The sequence below is a fragment of the Diprion similis genome, chromosome 4, assembly GCF_021155765.1.
Source record: "Diprion similis isolate iyDipSimi1 chromosome 4, iyDipSimi1.1, whole genome shotgun sequence".
In the NCBI taxonomy this organism is placed as follows: Eukaryota; Metazoa; Arthropoda; class Insecta; order Hymenoptera; family Diprionidae; genus Diprion; species Diprion similis.
Window position 1 is genome coordinate 16,588,961 of NC_060108.1, and position 20,151 is coordinate 16,609,111.

At 42.5% G+C, this 20,151-nt stretch overlaps 1 protein-coding gene across 4 annotated transcripts in view; it reads right to left on the reverse strand.

Moving 5' to 3' along the window:
• Positions 1–12,171, reverse strand: part of LOC124405642 (tensin-1) — a 95,271-nt gene extending 83,100 nt beyond the window's left edge. For 2 of the 4 annotated variants that reach the window (XM_046880705.1, XM_046880704.1), the window contains exon 1: positions 10,901–12,171. In XM_046880705.1, coding sequence (XP_046736661.1) covers positions 10,901–10,993 — 93 coding nt within the window. In that variant the 5' untranslated portion in view covers positions 10,994–12,171. The remainder of the gene's footprint in view (positions 1–10,900) is intronic. The other 2 variants (XM_046880706.1, XM_046880712.1) reach the window with 2 other exon arrangements.
• Between the last annotated feature and the right edge of the window lie 7,980 nt (positions 12,172–20,151).

Consider the following 20,151-nt stretch of genomic DNA (forward strand, 5'->3'; position numbering starts at 1 on the left):
TATTGGCTTTTTGATCGAGTGGACGCTTTTTTTTTTCTTTCTTTTAATTATTTTGAAGCTCGCATTATATTATATACTCTAATGGGTTATAATATGATAGAAAATTCATCGATTGTAAAAAAAACTTAGATACGTAGATGCATCATTTGTTTTCTCTCCTTCTGCAGTTAGCGATAATTTGAGTCGTTAGAATATCATCACCGTTAAAGAGTCAATATAACAGATAAACAGAAAACGAAGCTTGATTCTGAGCAAAGAAATTACTCTTCACTCGTTCCTTCATTTAACTTTACAACTTTTTCTCCCCCTCTTACGATCGGGGCTTTCCCTTGTAACCACGTACAAAGTTAATCATCATTTTCGAGAACGGTTTTAATATTTACACGCCCCATAAATATCGACAGGATTTATTACAGCACCGTAAAAATAACGCAGTGTAATTTCTTCCGTCGTCACATAATTACGTAATCATTGACTGACGCGGGCCGCACAAAACGCCGAGTTTAAAAAATCCTTAACGGTATATAAATAAAAACAAGATCATTAATTCGTATACACTGGGTCGAATTTTCAATATTCGTTAAACTCCTCGCTGCCGATCGTGAAAGCATCGCATACGCATAATATATTCTGCATGGATGAGCGTCTCAATTGCAATCGACGAGAGACGGCGAGGATCGAGCGGCGCAGGTTGTATACTTGCAAATTAAGGGGAAGATTTATCACCGTACGATCAGAAAATTTGACTTCCGCATGGCTGCCGACCTCTGAGCGGCATAGCAGGAGAGAAAGAGACAGCAATGGCGAAAGAAAAGGACAGCGAAACGCAGGTCGGCTTTCTTCAAAGCGGCGCCAGCGGGGGCGCGCCTCTATATAATATGGACTGCGAGTACTAGCAAGAAATGAGAGAAAGATGGAAATACAGTGAGAGAAAAGGAGGAACGTCAAGAAGCCCTTTTAGGCCCATTGATTAGTCAGGGTGATTAGTCGATTATGTGACGCAGCTGTAACGGCCCTCGTTCATTTCGAACAAATCAGGCGCGTAAATGTACTGGAAAAAATAGGAAAAAAATTCATTGAACGTTCCATGAAAAATGCTTTCCATCTAACGATTTGTGTAGTTACTTCCTCCTCGTGAATCCGATCGATTTTGCGTGAGACTTAAGTACAGTGAGAAACAAAAGGGGGTTTAAAAGGGGGTGAAAACTAACCTGAGAGGAACACGAAAACACGACGAAACCGAAAGCCAAAAATCGTGTCCTGCTGTAAACGGAAACACTATACCGAAGAGTGGGTCCGGCGCGAGGCGTTGGACACCTTGCAGGTACATCGAAGTAACTTGAGAGATCGTTAAGAGGCGAAGCAAGGGTGTGGGGCTAAGAAAGATATTAAGTTTGGGGATTCTCACCTTGCTCGAGCCTAAGCAAAAGGCCGTGTAAAGACGACGTCATATACCGTGAGAAAATCTCGAGTGTCCGGCAGGCTGGTAGGAAATATCGAGTCACAAATTTGTCTGGAAAAACTTAAGCGCGATTCACCCCGAAAATATCGAGGCAGAGAAGCGTGCAGATTTTGTTTATCCGGTGAAAAAGTGAATCGAAGAACCGGAGAGATGAAGGAATTGCGGAAGAACGAGAAGTTGGTGTTCACCTACCCCGAGGCCTTCATAAAAAAAGATAACTTTCGAAGAACCGGCCATTTTTTGGCCATGGGACGTACGCGCTTCTCTTTTGAGGCCCAAATCGAGCGGAGAGTAGCCGATTATGTAAAATACAGTTGTGGGTGGGCCGCATGAGCAGGGCTTTCCGACTTTAAGCTGGCCCCACACTTTCGGTTAGCTGATCGATGTTGCGTTACGTTGTCGCGTCTCGGGTCCAACTGCAGTGGAACCGGTTCCGTACTATAAACCACCCCGACCAGTGAACACGGCCTGAGATATTTCCGCCTCGTAAAACATCCCGGCATCGTACAGACTCCAGATAAATCTAATGGCCCGCGTGGCTTCGGTTTCAAAAACGATATCACCTGGGACCTCCGATGATGCGGTTCTCCGAAACAACGCAGAAGACCTTGACGAGGTAGCGATTTAACGGGCCGCTTTTAAACATCGCCACCGTCGTCGTCTAATCGGCTGCCGGAAATTTGCCCGCAGGCCTCGAACTTTTTTAAGCTCCTCAGTTTCCCCGAAAACGAGCTCGCTAAAATAATCCTCTTCGTCACGCCGGCGTTCCTTCTTCTTTCAAAGACCGAGTAGTTCTAAACGAAGCGCGTTGTTCGGTTGACAAGGTTCTCGTAATAAAACCACGTGGGGTCCAAAGTGCAAAGAAGAAGAGAAGCCGCTTAGCGAAAGAATTATTATTACAAGAAAATCCCTAAGTTATTATATACCCTCCGAAAAACTTTGAAAGTAACGACCACAACTAGTAACCACGCAAGTGCAATTCCTCGGAATACGTTAAGTTTTTGAAAAATTTCGCACCCGAACGCTCGGCGTGATCCAGACAATTTTTATTCCTGTTTTTTTCTCTCTCTTTCTCCCTCTCTTCGGATTACTGGAGTGGAACGGTTAGTGGCTCGGCGGATCTGAGAAGTCCTAGACATATCTGTCGTACATAAAGGGACAATCAAACGGGTGTTCTATTCCTAGTAACGCTGGGCGTCGCGATACGAATCGGTTTATTGTCCCTTGCACTCAGCCGGCGTGTCAATCGCGGTGCAGAGCATGCAGGTACGATGCTGCAGCCAGGAGCATTAATTCAGGCTAGCCTAGACCGTTCGGAACGCCTTCGACGTGCCTACCCTACACTTAAATTATGTGCACCGTGAGGCAGTCCTCGAAAAGAGGTAGATTAGAGCAGGTCGGATCATGCAAGGTGCGTTTAGCGCCAAGACCTCGATCCCGTCTCGAAGTAGTTGGACGAGGAAGATGAGAAGAGGGGAAAAATAAAAGGAGAAAAAGAAGATCGTTTCTCAGGCAGGATAAACAGGATACCGCACCGCGCGTTTGTCTATCTGCATAATATGACACACACTTAGCGCTTCGAATCTCGGGTGCTCGCTAATGTTGCGTCGCTTTGTCGACGCACGTTTCTAGCCCTTTAAAAGAAACTCGTGGACTCATGAGAACCTTTTCGAGCCGATACAATTCCTTAATTTATGTACATGTCGGGGGACGAAGGTGTACAGGCCTCTTATTTAACCGGTCCCTGTCAAAGACGCGTGAAAATCTTAATTCGTCAAATGTGAAAGACTCGATTCAACACGCGGCATTCTCAAGGGGTTGCGAGCTCCAACCCTCGCCAGTGCTGGGACAAGAAATGACTGGCATCATCTTTCATTTTCGGATGTCTGAGTCGAAACTTCGGCTTCCGTTGCTACTTTCTTGAGGCGGAGTTGTTCCTCTTCTCATCACTCTTTGCGCTGTCAATTGGTAACAGGGCAGGAAGCGAAATAACTCGGGTTGAAATAAAAACTGTCGTTCCTACGCATTAATCAGAAGGAATTGCTGTATCGAGGTGGATAGGGATTTGACCGAAAGATCATGAGACAATTTAATGCGTGAAAATTTTGCCCTTGATCTGAAAATTTTATCCCAACATGTGGCGAACAAAAGATGTGAGTCAGGGCAGCGATTTTTTCTTTCTGCTGGACCTACTCGGAAGCATCTCAAATGTCGTTTCTTCAAAAGTAGCCGCCACTAAGACGAACAAAGTATGATCCTGAACTTTGAATAATAATAATACAACAATGATACGGACGTAGCTGACATTTATGAAATTAAAAAACTGGCACCGTATCCCCTTCCGATTATAAACGCAGACCTGTATTTGATATAATTCTTGACGTAAGCTGAGCCGGGGATAGGTAATATAAAAGAATCCACATGAGGGTCCGGAATATATATATCGCTCGCGATTGAGGATTATTTATGAGGATTAACAAATGACTAGCATTATGCGGGTCTGGCGAGGCCGATGATTCCAAGATTACCTAAATCCGTCTGAGCGGGCGGTGATCATGTCTGAGAATCAGAATTGAAATGGAGAAGGAAATAAGGAGAAGCGTAAGATATTACACTCGGGGGTTTCATCCGTCGTTATTCTTTGCATCAGCTATGGGACGCGGGAAAGATTTGGAAAGAATTTAACACTTTCGTAAAAGCCGGTGAGATAGCATTTGATATGAATTTTTATTGGTGCCCAATTACGCACATACAACTTGGTGCACCTCGTACAGCACTCGTCAAGACTCTGGGCTCTCGACTCTCGACTTTCAGCTCTTGATTAGGATTGGGTCGAGGACCGCGGCTCAGACTTGGAATGGTTCCTCGAACCTTTCGTAGCAATATTACGTTCTATTTTCGAATTGATTAACACGAACTCCGGCGTTATCTCTCCAGCCAGGTCTGTTGTTCGTCCGAGATCGGTTAACCGTCTGCATGAATTTTGAACATAACGTTTAGCCTCGACTATTCGAACATACCGTCATCTCCAGGGACTTCCACCCCTCCTCGCCCCAGTTTTTCCCCTCTAGTTTCACGTTTTTTCATCGCCATTGAACGTGATTATTTTTCTTACATCCGCGATTGCGCAGCGCCGCGCGATCAGTCGCATCCGATTATTCTTTCGTTAGCCTGCACGCATAGCGCTTAAATGTGCGGCGACAAAACGGGGGTGACGACCACCGGTGATGGGAAAGCAAAAAGGAAGACGAACAGCGAGGGGACGGTGCTCCTGCAGAAGCTGCGGCGGGGGAGGAAGACGAGGAGGAAGAAGAGGGGGGTGACGGACCCGGGGCGGATATTAGCCGTCGCGTCGAATCGAGCCGAGGGTCGTAAAATAGGGACAAGAATTGCCAGGGGGGGACGCCTCGATTATCACGCTTCAACCTCGGCCGAGGTTTGAGCCGCACGAAAACGCGAACAAGAATTTTCTCTCACAAACAAATCGTGAGCAATTTTTTCTCGGGAAGATTACGGGCTGCTTGAGTTTTCTACTAACAATAAATTCAACGATCTTCACCTCGGTATTGTATAAACGCGAAATATAATTAATTTACCTGAATGAAATAATGTCCTTCGGGTTGTTGAACAGGTTCGAAGTCGGTTCGAGTGCTTCGCTACGTCCCCCAGCCCGAGTTACAAGTCAGATAACAGCTAAATGGAACGCCGAGAAACCCGGTGGCCGGAATATGGGCCAAAAACCAGATGTCAGGCTTCTCTCTTTCTCTCTCTCTCTCTCTCTCTCTCTCTCTTTCTGGGCGGTATTCCACTGCTTATGCGCATATTTCACTCTGCATCAGTATGTTAGAATGCACCGTACTCAAGTATACTGCACCGCACGCAGCTTGTACACCCGCATGGGACGATCGTTGTGGAATTCGGAGTCCAGACAATCGCGGCATCTGCATCAGGATGAACGCTCGCTTTATCACCGGCTGCGCGGAATATTAAAACCAAGAAAGGAGAGTTTATCATCGTCCAATTATAACTGCGATAAGACTTCTGAAAATAGAAATTGGAAAGAAAAATATCTGCAGACTTTTGCGCACTCGATTATGTCGAGTCGTTATGACAAGATGAATATAAGTAGAGACTGATCTCACAGAGAATACCTATAATTCATGGCATACGAGCATACGACGATGCCGCGTGGGTGTTCTCCTCGCCATTAACCACGACCGTTAATTTAATGTACCTACATGAACGCATATGCATAGAAAGTGGACTCCGAAACGATTGCGTTACACTAGGGATGCGCTCCAAGGATCACGGATTTTGAATACACGAACGATCGAATCATTCGTCGATCGATCTGATCGGCAAAAAACTGTCGTGTATACGTATCGTGTTAGGCAAGCGGAATGGGTTTTTCACGCACGTAGATGCGCATGTATATTCAATGCCGTAAGAAGTGGACTCTTCGAGCAAGCCGTTGAGATTCGTGCGGCTTATCGAGTTTGATCTGATCTCGGTCTTCCGCAGCAGACACGCCGACTGAAGACAACGGAATTTAAATTACCTAGTGACAGCCCGCAGCTGGTTCATTCTTTTCGATAACAATTAACGCGCCAGTCAACCGAAACAACCCCCTTTTCTAAACCCTTGCTTAATTTACGAGCTCTAAAAGTTCTCTGATTAAAACGTGCCTGCAATGCTATATAGGTATATATAGAACGTACTCAGATCGTGACGTAAGATAAGAATCTATTCAAACGGATTTGGACGAAGCACGATTTTCAATCCCACACAAAAACCTCCGCGAGTCCTTCTTCGATTTAAGAACCACTCAATTAAATGTCTCTCAATTTATCACACCGTGTTGCCTTGTCGATTGGCAAAAAAATCTCAAGTTCTATCTGTAAGTTAATAGCTAAATTTCAAAAATTGACCTACCAATTTCTGCAAGGAAATCAGGTAAATCCCTTCTATTCCTAATTCGGAAATAAAAACTTCCCTCGCCAAAGGGGTGGAGAAAATGTGAATTCTCACGGTTGGGATTGAGACAAATGATTCCCGAGGGATGAGCAATGGGAACGCGAGGATGAAACCATCTTGTCAGGAGAGTACCTCCTGCCATAATTCATAAGTATCGGGGATCTCCGAGTGAAAAAATAAGACAGCGATGGCCCACCTACTCATATCGTAATTAAGCACATTCACCGGTGCAGTCCATAGCAAACAGGTTGTAGGATTGGTAGGTCTGCTTGAAATCTTTTCAATGATCGCCCACGTGTTCCCTATCCATAGTCTGTAGTCTATAACCGCATGCCTATGCTTGCGTACCTTATTACATACCTCATAGCTAAACTCCGGACAAGCATCCTTGACTATCTTCTCTCACCCAGTCACCATTTATTTTATTTTCTCATCTCATTTTTCTTTCCCCTTCTTCTTTTTGCCTCAAATTCTCTATTTACCTCATTCTCGCCCTCACTTTTTAGAGGAACAGAATGGTATTCCTGGTCAAGGTCCTGATCAGATATAACAACACTTCTAAAATCCAAGTTCTAGGCTGTAACTAATTCTCGTCACCCTTCCGTACCAGGTTACATCTTTTCTCAGTTTACCTGCACGTATCATCTTCCACGCTCGTTCTTCGTATCCCCGAACCGATTGCGCAGTTACTGTTTATTTTATATTATTTAAACTATTTCCCGAGACTGTTACTCGCAGTACAACTTTCATACAATCGATCAAGAAATTGAGCACTGTCGCATAATTTGACTTGAAATGATTGAAGCTTGAACGTTCAGCTTCGTATTTATTCATCGTATCCTATTTCTCGTTAAATTCTTCCGGTTGTTCAGACGTTCCAAACGTTCGATTGAACTTGGAACCAATTTTCATCGGATGTAAAATCGGGCCGGTTTCTCCTGTTTTATATAGCTTCTGTTATTCAAGGCAACTTGAACGGTACCGTAAAAGGCTGTGCGAGGGGGGGCCGGCAAACAAAGAGACGCGGTAACTTTCTTTTATCCGATCTTGACCGGAAGTCGAAGTAAAAGACCGGTGAATAACTGTGAATAAAATTACAAAGCGACTTCACGAACAGTCTCGTTTTTACGAAATGTAATCACTCTGTTATATCTTTCCGGATACGTGTGGTCTCTTTCCGCAATTAGGCACTTCGTTATCGTATCATATCACTGCGTTATTATAAAGCAGATAAATTAATCCGTTTGTTTGAAATGTGGCGAAAGCGTTGGTAATTAATTTGAAACGCGGAAAAAAAATATTTTCGCAAATTCTGTTAGTACAGTGGAATTTCTTTTCCAATTCAAGTCCTAACTATGGCATCTTTTTCTGGACCGTCGTTTGGACATCTTTAACTTGCGTGAAAGTGCATAGATCATAAGTTTTGGTATTACTCTTAACTATTTAAGGGACTTGGGCACACAGCATATTTACAGAGAAGTTGGCTTATGCCGTACCTATTCTTAAACCGCATTCCAGAAGTTGGAATTTAACTCCGAGTTTACGTTGAGGGCGTGTTGTCTGTGTAATGGACTGTTTATCCTGCATCATCAGAGCATGGCTTGTATGTACATAAACTATGGTTTAAAAATATCCAAGAACCCCGGAAAGAGTAATCACAAATAAATTGGCCACCTTCTCGACGCGTGCAGCATGCAAGCGAGTAATACCTATCCACACAGTCGAATTCTCTGCAATCTTCAATTTCCTCCAGTCTGAACGGATAACGAGATAGAAGCAAGTTAAAAATAACTTCTAGCTTCTGGATTCCCTACGAACGAAAAAATTCCTCCTCCTAATTGCATCTCATACCCTAAATTGGCCGGGCTTCCTTAAATTCGTTACACGCGCCGACTCGCGTTAAATCGTTTTCCACAATTTATCCCGAAATTTCTTTTTCCCAAGTTATTTTCCCCGTTTGGCAGGCGTTTCACGAAATAATGAATGGCGAAAAAAAGGAAGCAGAAAACGAAAAAATGAAAAAAAAAAATAAAAGCCGTTCTCTGCGTCTCCCGCCGTGCTTTTGTCAAGCCTGCAACTTGGCTTGCGACTCGTAGTTTTAAGGTGCATATGCATAGGTACGTCGTCTGCTATTTGTTCGCCTCTTGCACTTCGCAGGCCATCGACGTGAGCCTCGCGTCGTTTTTACATCATTTCTTCTCCCCCCCCCCCGCCCCTTTTTTTCATCACTACAGTCCCATTTTCTTTTCCTAGCCTTGTTTTGTTTCGTTTCTTCGTTTTTTCTCCCGAACCAACTCCCACGCGGTGAGAGTTACGATCTTTGTACAACACGCGTCAACTGCAAGTCCATAATTAACGATAGCCGAGAGATATCGAAGTGCAGCGTACGTAATACTTGTATTTATACTTGCTGCATTTGTTTATGCAGTGAACATATAAAAACTAATCGACTCAAGGCGCTGCGCGCTGTCTAGTGTAACCTCTCTAAATAAGTCAAAGACGCTTTTATCTCTGTTATTATGTCCTCGATAATTTTCTGGAGTTCTATATTACATATTATATAAGTAAAGTGATATTTATACCAGCAGGTACAAGGCTAAATATCCATTGTAACCTATTTTATAATGTCGAAATTATCGCTGTGGGAAAGTAATGTTCGATTGAAATTATCGATGATTAATATTTCCTTGAATATTTTCCTCCCGTTTTTTCTCCGCCTCATTCATCGGGCTGAGGAAGCGACGATCGAACGAGCAAGAAATCCATGCACTCCTAACAAGAGGCAAGCTTCCTTCTAAATTCCGACAATGTTTGTCGTGGTCATTTCCTCAGAGAGCTGAGTTAGGTTCAAAACCGTAAACGTAGGAACGCGACTCGTGGGAACGTGACTGTGAGTGATCCTCGCTTAAGGTCGCTCGTGTTAAAAAATTTTCCGAAATCAAACAACTCCGTCCCTTTTCAACGTGCAGGAACTGAGGGTAAAAACTCCGACAGTAGAACAAGGCGAGAAAAAAGTTCTAAGCAACGGTTCGTTATCTGTGAAAAAATGATTCTGCACTGATACAAACAAGGAAAATTCTTTTTAATAAAATCTGACCTATACAGAGTGGGATAAATCAACTTCTGTTCATCGTCTCTATCGTCAAATCTTCCACATGACCTCATCCCAACTTACATAATACACACTTTAAACATAATTACAAACCTAGTATATACCCGTGTGCACTGTGAGCGTGCATAATCCTTCTAATAAAGCTGGAAGCGTTACGGAATGCGGTATAGATGACGATGGACTCGGATGTGAGGAGCGAGTAAGTTGAACGCGAGTCAACCATTGTTTTCTGGTATTGCATATTAATATTAGTATGCAAAGGTAACAATAAGACGCACGTAAAGAGAATCGGTCAGATTTACACGAACACACCTTTGAATGCGGCCCATGCAGAGCACGTAACGAATGCGTGCCCGTGTATTCGTTCGGTTATAATAACAGTTCGTGTATGAACTAGGGGTCCTAAGGCCCTACCGGGCAGAACGCGATGGTGCACCGCATGGGCGTATAAATATAATGCAACGATATATGTGTATGTGCTCGGTTCTCCGGTGAGCCAGGCCTTGTTACAACGATTAATAAGCAAGTCAACTAGAATCAAGTGGTTTGTAACCAAATAATTTGGTGTAGATTCAATTGTAAATAGGGAGAGTAGAGAGCGTCGGGACGCGCTCCGTGTGGTAAAATTTATATCATTACACGCCGAGTAGATATAATGTCATCGGACATGAGCGCATATCAAATATACTGTATATATACGAATGTATGTAACATGTATGTATAGCAGCTGCGGTCACCCGCTGAGTTAATATAGGCACAAATAAAATACGTTAGCGGCTTTAATTTCATCTCGTCCTCCACGGTATCAAACAAAAAATTTCAATATTAAATTAGAACGAAAAAAGTAAAAAAGAGCGAGAAATAATTACACCTTCGTTTGGCAAATTTGAATATTAATTATTCGAGCTGGCGGAGAGAGACGCAAGTTTTTTTATTTAAACTTGTCCTTGCAATTCTGTTGTTCCTCCTAAAGATCGTACGATAAAAATTACGATCGATCGGAGATTCCGTATCTTTTTTACTATACCTACGTAAAACGATGGTGAAAGAAAGGGCCGCGTAAGATTCCTAACGAGACTCTCTTCTGCGTTATATATAACACATGCCACAAAATCTCTCAACGCAGGCGCTTGTAAATATATGTATACACAATTTTTTTTTCACATTTTTTTTCTCCTAATACGATTTCATCATCAACGGATAACGTTATGTTCACAGCGTAGAAATATTTCATACCTTACAACGAGAAGAGAAAAGAAAAGTTAACAGGAATTTGACTGGACGAAAAAATAAATCAAAATTTAAAAAAAAAAGGGGAAGGAAGCAAATGAAATTTGCGAGAAAGTTCTTACCTTTACAAGAAGATGAATGGGTTGACTGACGGTCAGAGGCTTTCCACGCCTTGTTTTGCTGCCTCGCCCACCGAGGCACTTTATCCACGGCATGTCGAGTGTGTTACGGTGTTCTTCTTATTTCGATTGCTGCCTGCCTCCTTCTTTCACCTTGATTCCTTGTCCTTGTGTGTTTTCCCCGACGAACAAACGTCACCGCGGCACATGGATAGCTCGTTGGAGTTTTATCGCGCACCTTGGAACCCTTAGGGTAGTGTTTTGCCCCGATAAAAACCGCCCAGGTGGATAACCATGATGACTTGTTGCGCGCGGAAGTTCTTTTGTAGGGTTGATGTTCGGTCTTCTGTTTCCTTTTAATTTTCTTCCCTCCTCCTTTCTTCCCAATTCTCCTTTTTTCGAAATACTATCGTACCGCGCAGACCCTTAACACACGACCGCCGTACCACCCTCGGACGATTCCTAGAAGGATTTTCTCCCCTTTATTCTGTCCCTCTCTAAAATATCACTCCCCCGAAAGAAATCCCTTTCAAACGTTCCTCTCCCTTCTGCCCCTCCGTTTCGCCGCACGAATTCTTCCCTTTCCTGTATTATTATTCCGATTCTCCTCTCGATTTTCACCAACTTCCGATACTCGTGTTTTCGTTTATTTACACTTCTTTACGACGCGATGTTCGACCTAATCTTCTCGTCCAGTCAACTACTTCAATTGATTTATACGACGCCCCGGAAGTTTCGAGCAATTTGCTTCTGTAATCGGTGCTGCACCGTCTATCAGAAATTTTAATGACTGTTTACAGCGACAATGGAGGCTCAGTAATACGACTGGGTCAGTCTTATCGTCGACACGAAGTATCCAGAGTATAAACGAAGGGGATTAAAAGGTGAAGGCGGACGAAACACGCGGACGGATTTCCTCCTCACCTTGGCGCACTTGGGTGAAAATTTTTTCTTCGGTACAAACTGATCGACGGAATTTCTCACTCATCTAAGCTTGTATTATGTATATACTCGTGAACAGTCCGAGTCTTCGAGTTAATTAAAACGAAACCGTTTGGTTTTTTCACTTTTTCTTACCATTATTTACGACTCCTCTTGCAGCTGATAATTCATTATCACGATTCACGACGCGACTTTGCTCCCGATACGGAAACTATCTTAATTAAAATGCAACTTCCCTATACATCGTCAGCTGTTATCATAACGTATATCGTAGGAAGACGTTAACTTACTGGATTTTTTATTAATTGTCAATATGGAGTTGAAATTAGTCAATTTAGTACCTTAGATTATGGTCATTTAAAAAGAAGAAACGATATTTGTCTTAGATGTATACACGTTAATAATAGTACAGGACGATCGAAGAACTAGTGATCCTTACAAGAGATTAATTGATCGACTCATTTGGGTGAATATAATTTTACACGGTTAATCGTCGAGACCTCCGTCCTCGTTAGGAAAGCGTGTTTAAGCATAAATATTTAATGGTAAGCACACAAGGAATCACTGCTGCAGCTGGTTCATCTGTTTCTTTTTTTCGTTTTTTCTTCTTCGTCTTAATATGTTTGAATATTTTTCGATGCATATAAAACGTCACTTAGAGGAATAACGTTACGGTTGTGAATTAATTGCGATATACTGATTGTGTACGTGCGTGTATGTGTGTGTGTGTGTGTGGTGTAAAAATGTCCACGTGGATAACAAAGCGACGATTACGATATAAATTTTCAATATTAATTTTATGCAATATGATGCAATTAACGCGTCTATCTGATCTATGCTAAACGCAAATCATGGCTTACGAAAAATGATGCGTAACTAAAACTTTTCGGCAATTAAGAGCAAATAAGCTGGATGGATCATGACGAACGCAAGCAAAGCTCTTTGCGACCGGCTTGGTGCGCGGCTAGCCAACGACTGACAGGACCGAGTACACGCTCCTCGAACCGAAGCCTAGCAAGCCGAAGAGCGATCTGCTGGGCAGCACATGCCACACGGCAAGGGACTGCATCGCCTTAAGAATTTTCCCGAAGGGCTGCACCGCCCCTCTTTCTCTCCAAACCCTTTCTTTTCCACTTTTACTCCTAATTAAGAGCACCGCGTGCTCAGCTGCGGAGGCGAAGCTTTCCCCTCCTCCGTATACCCTGCACGATCTGATCTCGATATCGTCATGTGTAAAATCACGATAGCATCTCTCTTCGAGGCAAATACAACGTTCCACTTTGCCTTTGGCTCTAAACTTCATTTTCTTAGGAATAAAACTGTGTACACTGGGAATGGAAGAATTTTTGTAAAACAGTTTGGAGTTAATGGGGTATTTTCCAAAGCTCGTGGAAACGCAATTGGGTCAAGCTTGCTGCAGGCTCAGTTTTCCTTGGCAGTTTGCACAGTACACGTGTGTATAGACGGTATTGACACACCAGCTGTCACAGTGAAGAGGAAAAGCTACTGTAAATGCGAAAATCTCAGGAGCTGAGACTAATGATAAATACACTGAGAAAGTCACCTCTCGTTTCAAACTGTAACAAAAGAAGAAAAAATGAATACTCCAAAGGCAACTTTTGCCTGCCGAAATATCGGTTGATAAAATTTGGCTTTGATAGTTCGTGGTTTTATAGGGATGACGAGGAAAAGTGAGGCTGAAGAATTGAAAACAACGCAACAAGGAAATCTGGCAAAAGCGGAACGCACTATCGCGTAAGAAGGTGGGAAACGAGAGATAAAATGCGGTGTAAATAAATGCGAAGACGTGCGGAGTAATGCGACAGTGTGGTGTACAAAGAAATGCGAGAAGGTGGTAGAGATGCGGGGGAGACGATCGAGACGGAGAAAGACGAGGGAACAAAAGTATGTACGCATGAAGGGAGGAGAAAAACGAGGCGGTAGCAACTCCGTCGTCTCTCTCCTTGCACCGTCACACATCTCAAGTCTCGGCGCCACCGCCGTTCCGCTATGCACTAGTTGCTCATTTTTTAGTCTCAATTCTTTTTCAAATCTTCAACCGTGGATAAACCGACTGACTGAATGACTGACTAACCGCTGGTTCATTGCACTGCGGGTTCTTCGCTCCGCGATTCTAATATGCTGAATAGCGAACGCCTCTCGCGGTAGTGAACGTAATAATAGTCGCTGACACTGTGCAGTGAGAGAAAAAATTTCATTCTGTTATTCTCACCCGTTGAGAATGACTCTCTGCTACGAATGAATGTGCGACGATTACCTGCGTGCATGAATGTCTTCAACGTCAGTAAAATCTTTCACGATATAATTGATCAAATATTCGTATTTTCGCTTGATGAAGTCGTAAGATTAACGGTTTGAAATTAAATACTTAGTCTAAGGAATATGAATATTCTTTAAAATATCTAGGAATCAGACGAGATCAATTAGGAAATTGGAAATCGAGAAGAATTGATTGATATCAGATGATAGTGCTGACGAAATCGCGCGGCAAGCGTTCTAGATCAAGGAAACCACTGAAAGTTTTGTGGTAATAATGCCGAACGGTTTTAAATCGTTGACAGTTCGATGTCTGATCAGAAAACTACTTTTCAAACTCTCCTAGAACGCTCCAAAAATCAGGAGTTATAAATTTGGAAATCAATAGAAATAAGTCGAAAAAAATGCTAATGAATCAGATTCGAAAATTACTGTCTAAATCATTAAATAAAATGATCCACTTCACACGCAACTCTTCACTTGTGAACTTAATATTTTCATTGTAAAAAGTAAAAAGGTAAGACCGTGTGACTTTTCCTTCCACTTAACATGTTATTCAGTAAATAAGTTTCGCTTCTACGCAGCGTCAATTATTTTTCACACATACCCATATACGGAACACCCACACGAGCTTCAATACGAGGAGCGTAAATCCCCCGCGTTGAAGGAAGTCGGCAGATGTTCGGAGCTCCGCCGGAAGTCCAGGTGCAAAAATTTCGGCACGCGCCACCGCTGTCGGACTCTGCTGCATGTACAATAACAACCGTTTCAAGAAACACTTAAACCTACCCCATTTCGCCGCCTCTCAAGTATCGTCTGCTCAAAGGACCGCTGGATCCTGCTGCAGGGGGGCAGAAGACACGTCACTCGACCTTCTTTTTCGGTGCGAAGACCAAGGAGATCGTTTGCATCTACTAGGATTGCCATCGCAGTTGTTATATCATTGTTACTGCTGTGCAGGGCGAAAAGAGGAAAAAGATTTTCTGTCTCAAGCTGGGTTCTATATTGCTAAGATCCGTTTATCATTTCATTTTTAATTGCGTTGTATGAATTCATGAATGAATAACTGCAGGAGACGTTAAGAATATGAACCTATTTATCTCTGAATTACGGTAATAGTTGAGAATTGGATTTATACAATAAATATTGAAACAATTGTCCGATGAGTAATGGCGCGAGTGAAATCGACTTACCTATAATGCAAGATATCTTAGCACACTGGAAACAGTGTCTGTAGGATTAAATTACCCGAGGAGATCGACTTTCATCGAGACAAAAGTTACTCAAATTCTGCTAGTTTCGACAAACTCCTTCGCCGTAGTAAAAAAAAATTCAAAATTAATCTTTTTTGGAATCTGAAAATCTCGACCGGCATGAAAGTTATATGATCTACATTTAAAAAATCACATATAAATCACAGCAGAACGTTGCAAATTTTTTTCACTCCAGTGAGTTTGCAAAATACGACTTTTACGTTACGTAATATTTGTCATCGTTTTTGTACCCCCGTATCTTACTGTTGGTTTAACCGTATATTATTATATTTTTATGAGCCCATAAACTGAATTGATTTTGCTGACTAAAAAAATGTTTACCTTTTGATTAGAGATATGTCTACAAGATGTGGATTACATCGACGTTATTTTCCCCAAGGATTGTCAAGGCATTAAAGTTCTTTAGCATCTGACGAAATTTGTCTGAAACCGAGCTTTCGTTATGCGATAACCGCAGCCCATGACGGGACAGTGACGGAATAAAAGCGGCACGCGCTGCCGTCTTCAAGTCTCAACGAGGGCGGGGGGCGTAGGTTGAAAATAGATATGACACGTGTGGAGTGATATCGCATTTAGCTGGACGGAATTCGTTTACGGACGGTCGTTTTCGATGCGGAATGAAACGGCGGGTCGTGCACTCGCGGCGAGTTCCTTCCCGACGTATAAAATTCTATCTAGGCACGTGACAATTCCTAGACTAACTGTAAATCCGTAAGCGCATGCAGCAGCCAGCCAACTCCCTAACTTTCTCTCTCTCTCTCTCTCCCTTTTTCTCCCCCGTCACTCCCTCGCCTTCAGGCGAAGATATGGCCAGGCGTACTGGATTGCCGACGTGATTCCGCATGCCTGATGACCCCGTGTAACACCAGAGCGACCGGATGCGCGCGATCAGAATTACCTATTGAGAGAAAAGGCCGCGTGCAGCCGCAACCCCTTTCCGCACATCAATTATATCGGAGAGAAGAAGGAGGAGGGGGGAGGGGGAGGGAGGGGAGGCTGGCGGGCGGCCTAAGAAAGAATGTAACCAGGTGTGGATCAGCGACGTTATACCTATAAGCGTAGAGATGAAACGCCGGGGACGATCATCGAGGGCTGATTGAATACTGATTAGAGAATCGCGGAGAACACGTGGACGTTATATGTAATCTTCTTCGGCCGGTACACCGTGAATTACAAACACAATGGATCCTGTCACGGCTGTATTATTACTTTCGATGGTAGGGCCGAGGAGAAATTAATGGGTTAATACGAACGCGACGAGAAAAAGACGCAATTCGGGGGGTGTAACGCGACTCTCTTTGCATGAATCTCATTGGGACTTTGGATCCAGATGAGTTCCGTACCTGAAAGTAAAGGAAATTTGTTTGAAACAAGAAGACGGGATTATTTCGTGTACTGAAGTATGTGAGGGAGTAAAAGTTTAGAAAGATTCTACTGATTCGATTTTCACTTTTCTGTATTTTGAATTTTGATATTTCGAATTTTGTTAAATTATAGATTTTCGCGTTTGCGAAAAATCGATAACGCGACTATTGTATTTTCTGAATTTTCTCCATTAGTACCTTTAGTCAAGTGAAAACTACGGAAAGTTTCTAACCGTTTCTGTTGATTTATTCTTCTTTCTCTTTTGAACGAAGAAAATAATTCAGCGATTACGTGTCACGCTTTGTCGTATTTTTACTCGGGAGTCAGGCATCCGGAAACGATGAGTAAATTGAGGGGTGCGCGATACACGCGGATTATCGTTATACACGTATTATATATGGCGTGGCAAACGAGTGGCGCGGCCGTTTCAGATGATGACATTTATTTCGCGATGCGCCTTTTGAACAGGCCGGAAACTGACCTCATTGACAATTATTGTCTCGCGTATAGCGGCTTCCATGCTCGACGCATGTAACTTCTATGTGGAACCATCGAGATGTGTGTTTGATTTTATAAGCCGTACAATTTTCGTTCCATCGCAACGCTGCGCGAGCCATAGACTTTCGGAAAAATTACGAATAAATAAAACGGAGAAATTTACGTGTAAATTCATAAAGCACAAGACGAGAGTGCGGAACGTTGAAAAAATAAAAATAAAAAAAAATGAAAAAAAAAACCCGTATAGTATTGTAGAAAGAAGCAATCGACGATTGTAAGACGATATTACGTTTCTAAGATTAGAGATATAGATTCTGGCGTTTCGAACGCGGAAATCGTAAAGAAATTTATTCCTCCGCAAGCTGTGTAAACCGCTGCGCGCCTATCTATTCTACGAAGATCATTATGTACGCACGGGCGTTGGAAAAATAAGCTAAAGAGGCGCGATTTCAATCGTGGTACTAATATTTCACTCGCTGGTTTAGATAGCTTTTCAAATCCAAGATACACTCTGTCTGTTCGGGTCAAACCGTTGGCAGCAGCCGTGTTGGAAACGAGGATAAATTCAGGAGTGAAAACGTGGCTGCGAGATTATTAGGAAAGCATTATATATACCTATATATATATATATATATAACACACCCCCGAAATCGGAAGTTATAACGGCGAGCGGAAATTATCCGCGTCTTTTCCGCGAGCCAAAAATCTTCGCCCAAGACGTTATGCCTGACGATTTCAGGGACGTATTATTATTTCTCCGCTTTTCACCCCCCGCCGAGGGTGTTACGAGGACTTGAATAAACTTCACTCAGCTTTCTTCAGTCGCGCGATGTAATATTCGCAGTCAAAGGGCCCCTGGCTCGCAGCTATAAGGCAGTTATTATTACGTGTGTACACACATGTATTCGAAAATTTCATTCAATGACAAATGTTCTTTAACGAGCCACACGTGAGTAAATAAACAGCTGCGACGACTTCACGTCTGATTGCGTATAAAATATTAAGCCACAAGCCAGTCGCTTCGGGTTTTAAAAAATGTTCATTATAATCGCAAGGTATCGGAATATTAATTGCACAGCGATTTTGGTTACGTAAGATTTGTGTATTTTTTCTCAATGTATTTGTAGATTATTGACATTTTTTTTCTTCAATCTTTTGCCCCGGGTTCCGCAGCGCCATTTCCGTCAGTTCTTAAAATAAAAAATACTGAAAAAGAATCGAAACCCGGATGAAAAAAATAAACAAAACGAATTTATAGCTATACATATATATATTATATATATACCCAGTTCCCAGGATATAATGCACGTCTGGCAGAAAATAATTTCACTCTCCGTGAATCATCTAATTACGGGGTTAACGTACTAAAACCTACCGTACCGATAATAATTTTCTCTTCGCTTCCTGTCGTCAAACGTTAAGCGTTCCCTAATATGGAAGCGTACCTACGTAAGTAGCATGTAGTGCTTTACGTTATTTATCGCTATTCTTTAACGTCGAAAATTCATACTTCAAGAGCTGAAGAAATGCAGCAGCAAATATGAGTACTCGAAGTAATTGGTATAAATAATACGATAGCAACGATGAATAAACAGGTCGCCCTGCATATCTTAATCTCCGCAGATGCATGGGCACTGACACTGCGCGAGATAAAATTGACGAGGATGATGAATCGTAAGGAAAAAAGCAGCGCCGGTAATAATTACAATAATGAGAATTAGTAGCGCATTCAATTACAAGGCGATTATTATTTACAAGCAATTCCAGCTTGGTGAAGGTGCAGTTATACAGTATTTACCGATCATACCTATCAATCTCTTTTACTTTCCAACCGCAACGACGAAATCGCGTTTCCACAAAAGCCTGCAGGTTCGTTAAAAGGCATTCATACGTGGACCGCTAATGACAGCATCTGGTTACTAACTGCCCCTTCTGCAATCTATTACGGCTGTCAATTCGTGCCGAACCGTAAAAGTGAGAAAGAGAAAGAGAGAGAGGGAGAAAAGGAGAGAAAATAAAGTATCTACAGGGTGTTTTTCGAGCCTCAGGACGGAGTTTGAGGTGTTTTAAAAAAACACAAAAACGTGTCTGCGCTCAATGGCCAAATAGAATCGTTGTTGTTTCTGGTTTGTTTGATAAATTCGTGGAAATAAATCATTCCTCGGGGCAGGCTTTTATCGATATCCCGTAGGGCAACCGCGGCTCGCATTGTTGTGCAGTATTTGTGGCGAAGCTCGTATACCCATAGATATATAACTATAAATGCTAGTGGAGCCCGTCGCGTCTCGCCATGCATCGCTGGGCCCAAAAATCCACTGAAAACTGGCAGTAAGATAGATAGGCGATGGTTACAATGGACCACAAATTAGCAGGCTGCAGCCAGGATGCGAGGAGGGATTCTAACTCGTCAAGTGTAGTGGATCGAGGAGGGCCGCGGGGGGTTGGAAAGGGAAAGTAAAAATATGGCTGTAGAGGATCGATTGCCACTAAAATCTATTATACATTTATTTGGGCCCTTTCATTGTCGACTGGGATACTTTTTGCTTCTCGTGCAATCCTTCTGTCAATATTTTCCTTATAATTTACCGGATTTTACTTCATTGAAATGTTTTTATTCAAGGATGCTTCTGAAATATTCCGTTCGTTTTTAATTTTATTGCAAAAATTATCAAGTTTTCGAAAAAGTGTACGCATTTTTGCGTATTTCATCATTGCGGAAAATTTGAATATTATTAAAATCCAGACGCGCGTTGCTGACGATAAGTGAAAGGATTTTGAGATAAGAAATAATGCATTCAGCAAAGACGTTAAAATAATATGAATATTAAGTATACCGAAGGTGTGTTTGTCGATTTCTCTGTTGATAGGAAATGCAGGCCTTCATTTCGTCAACATTGT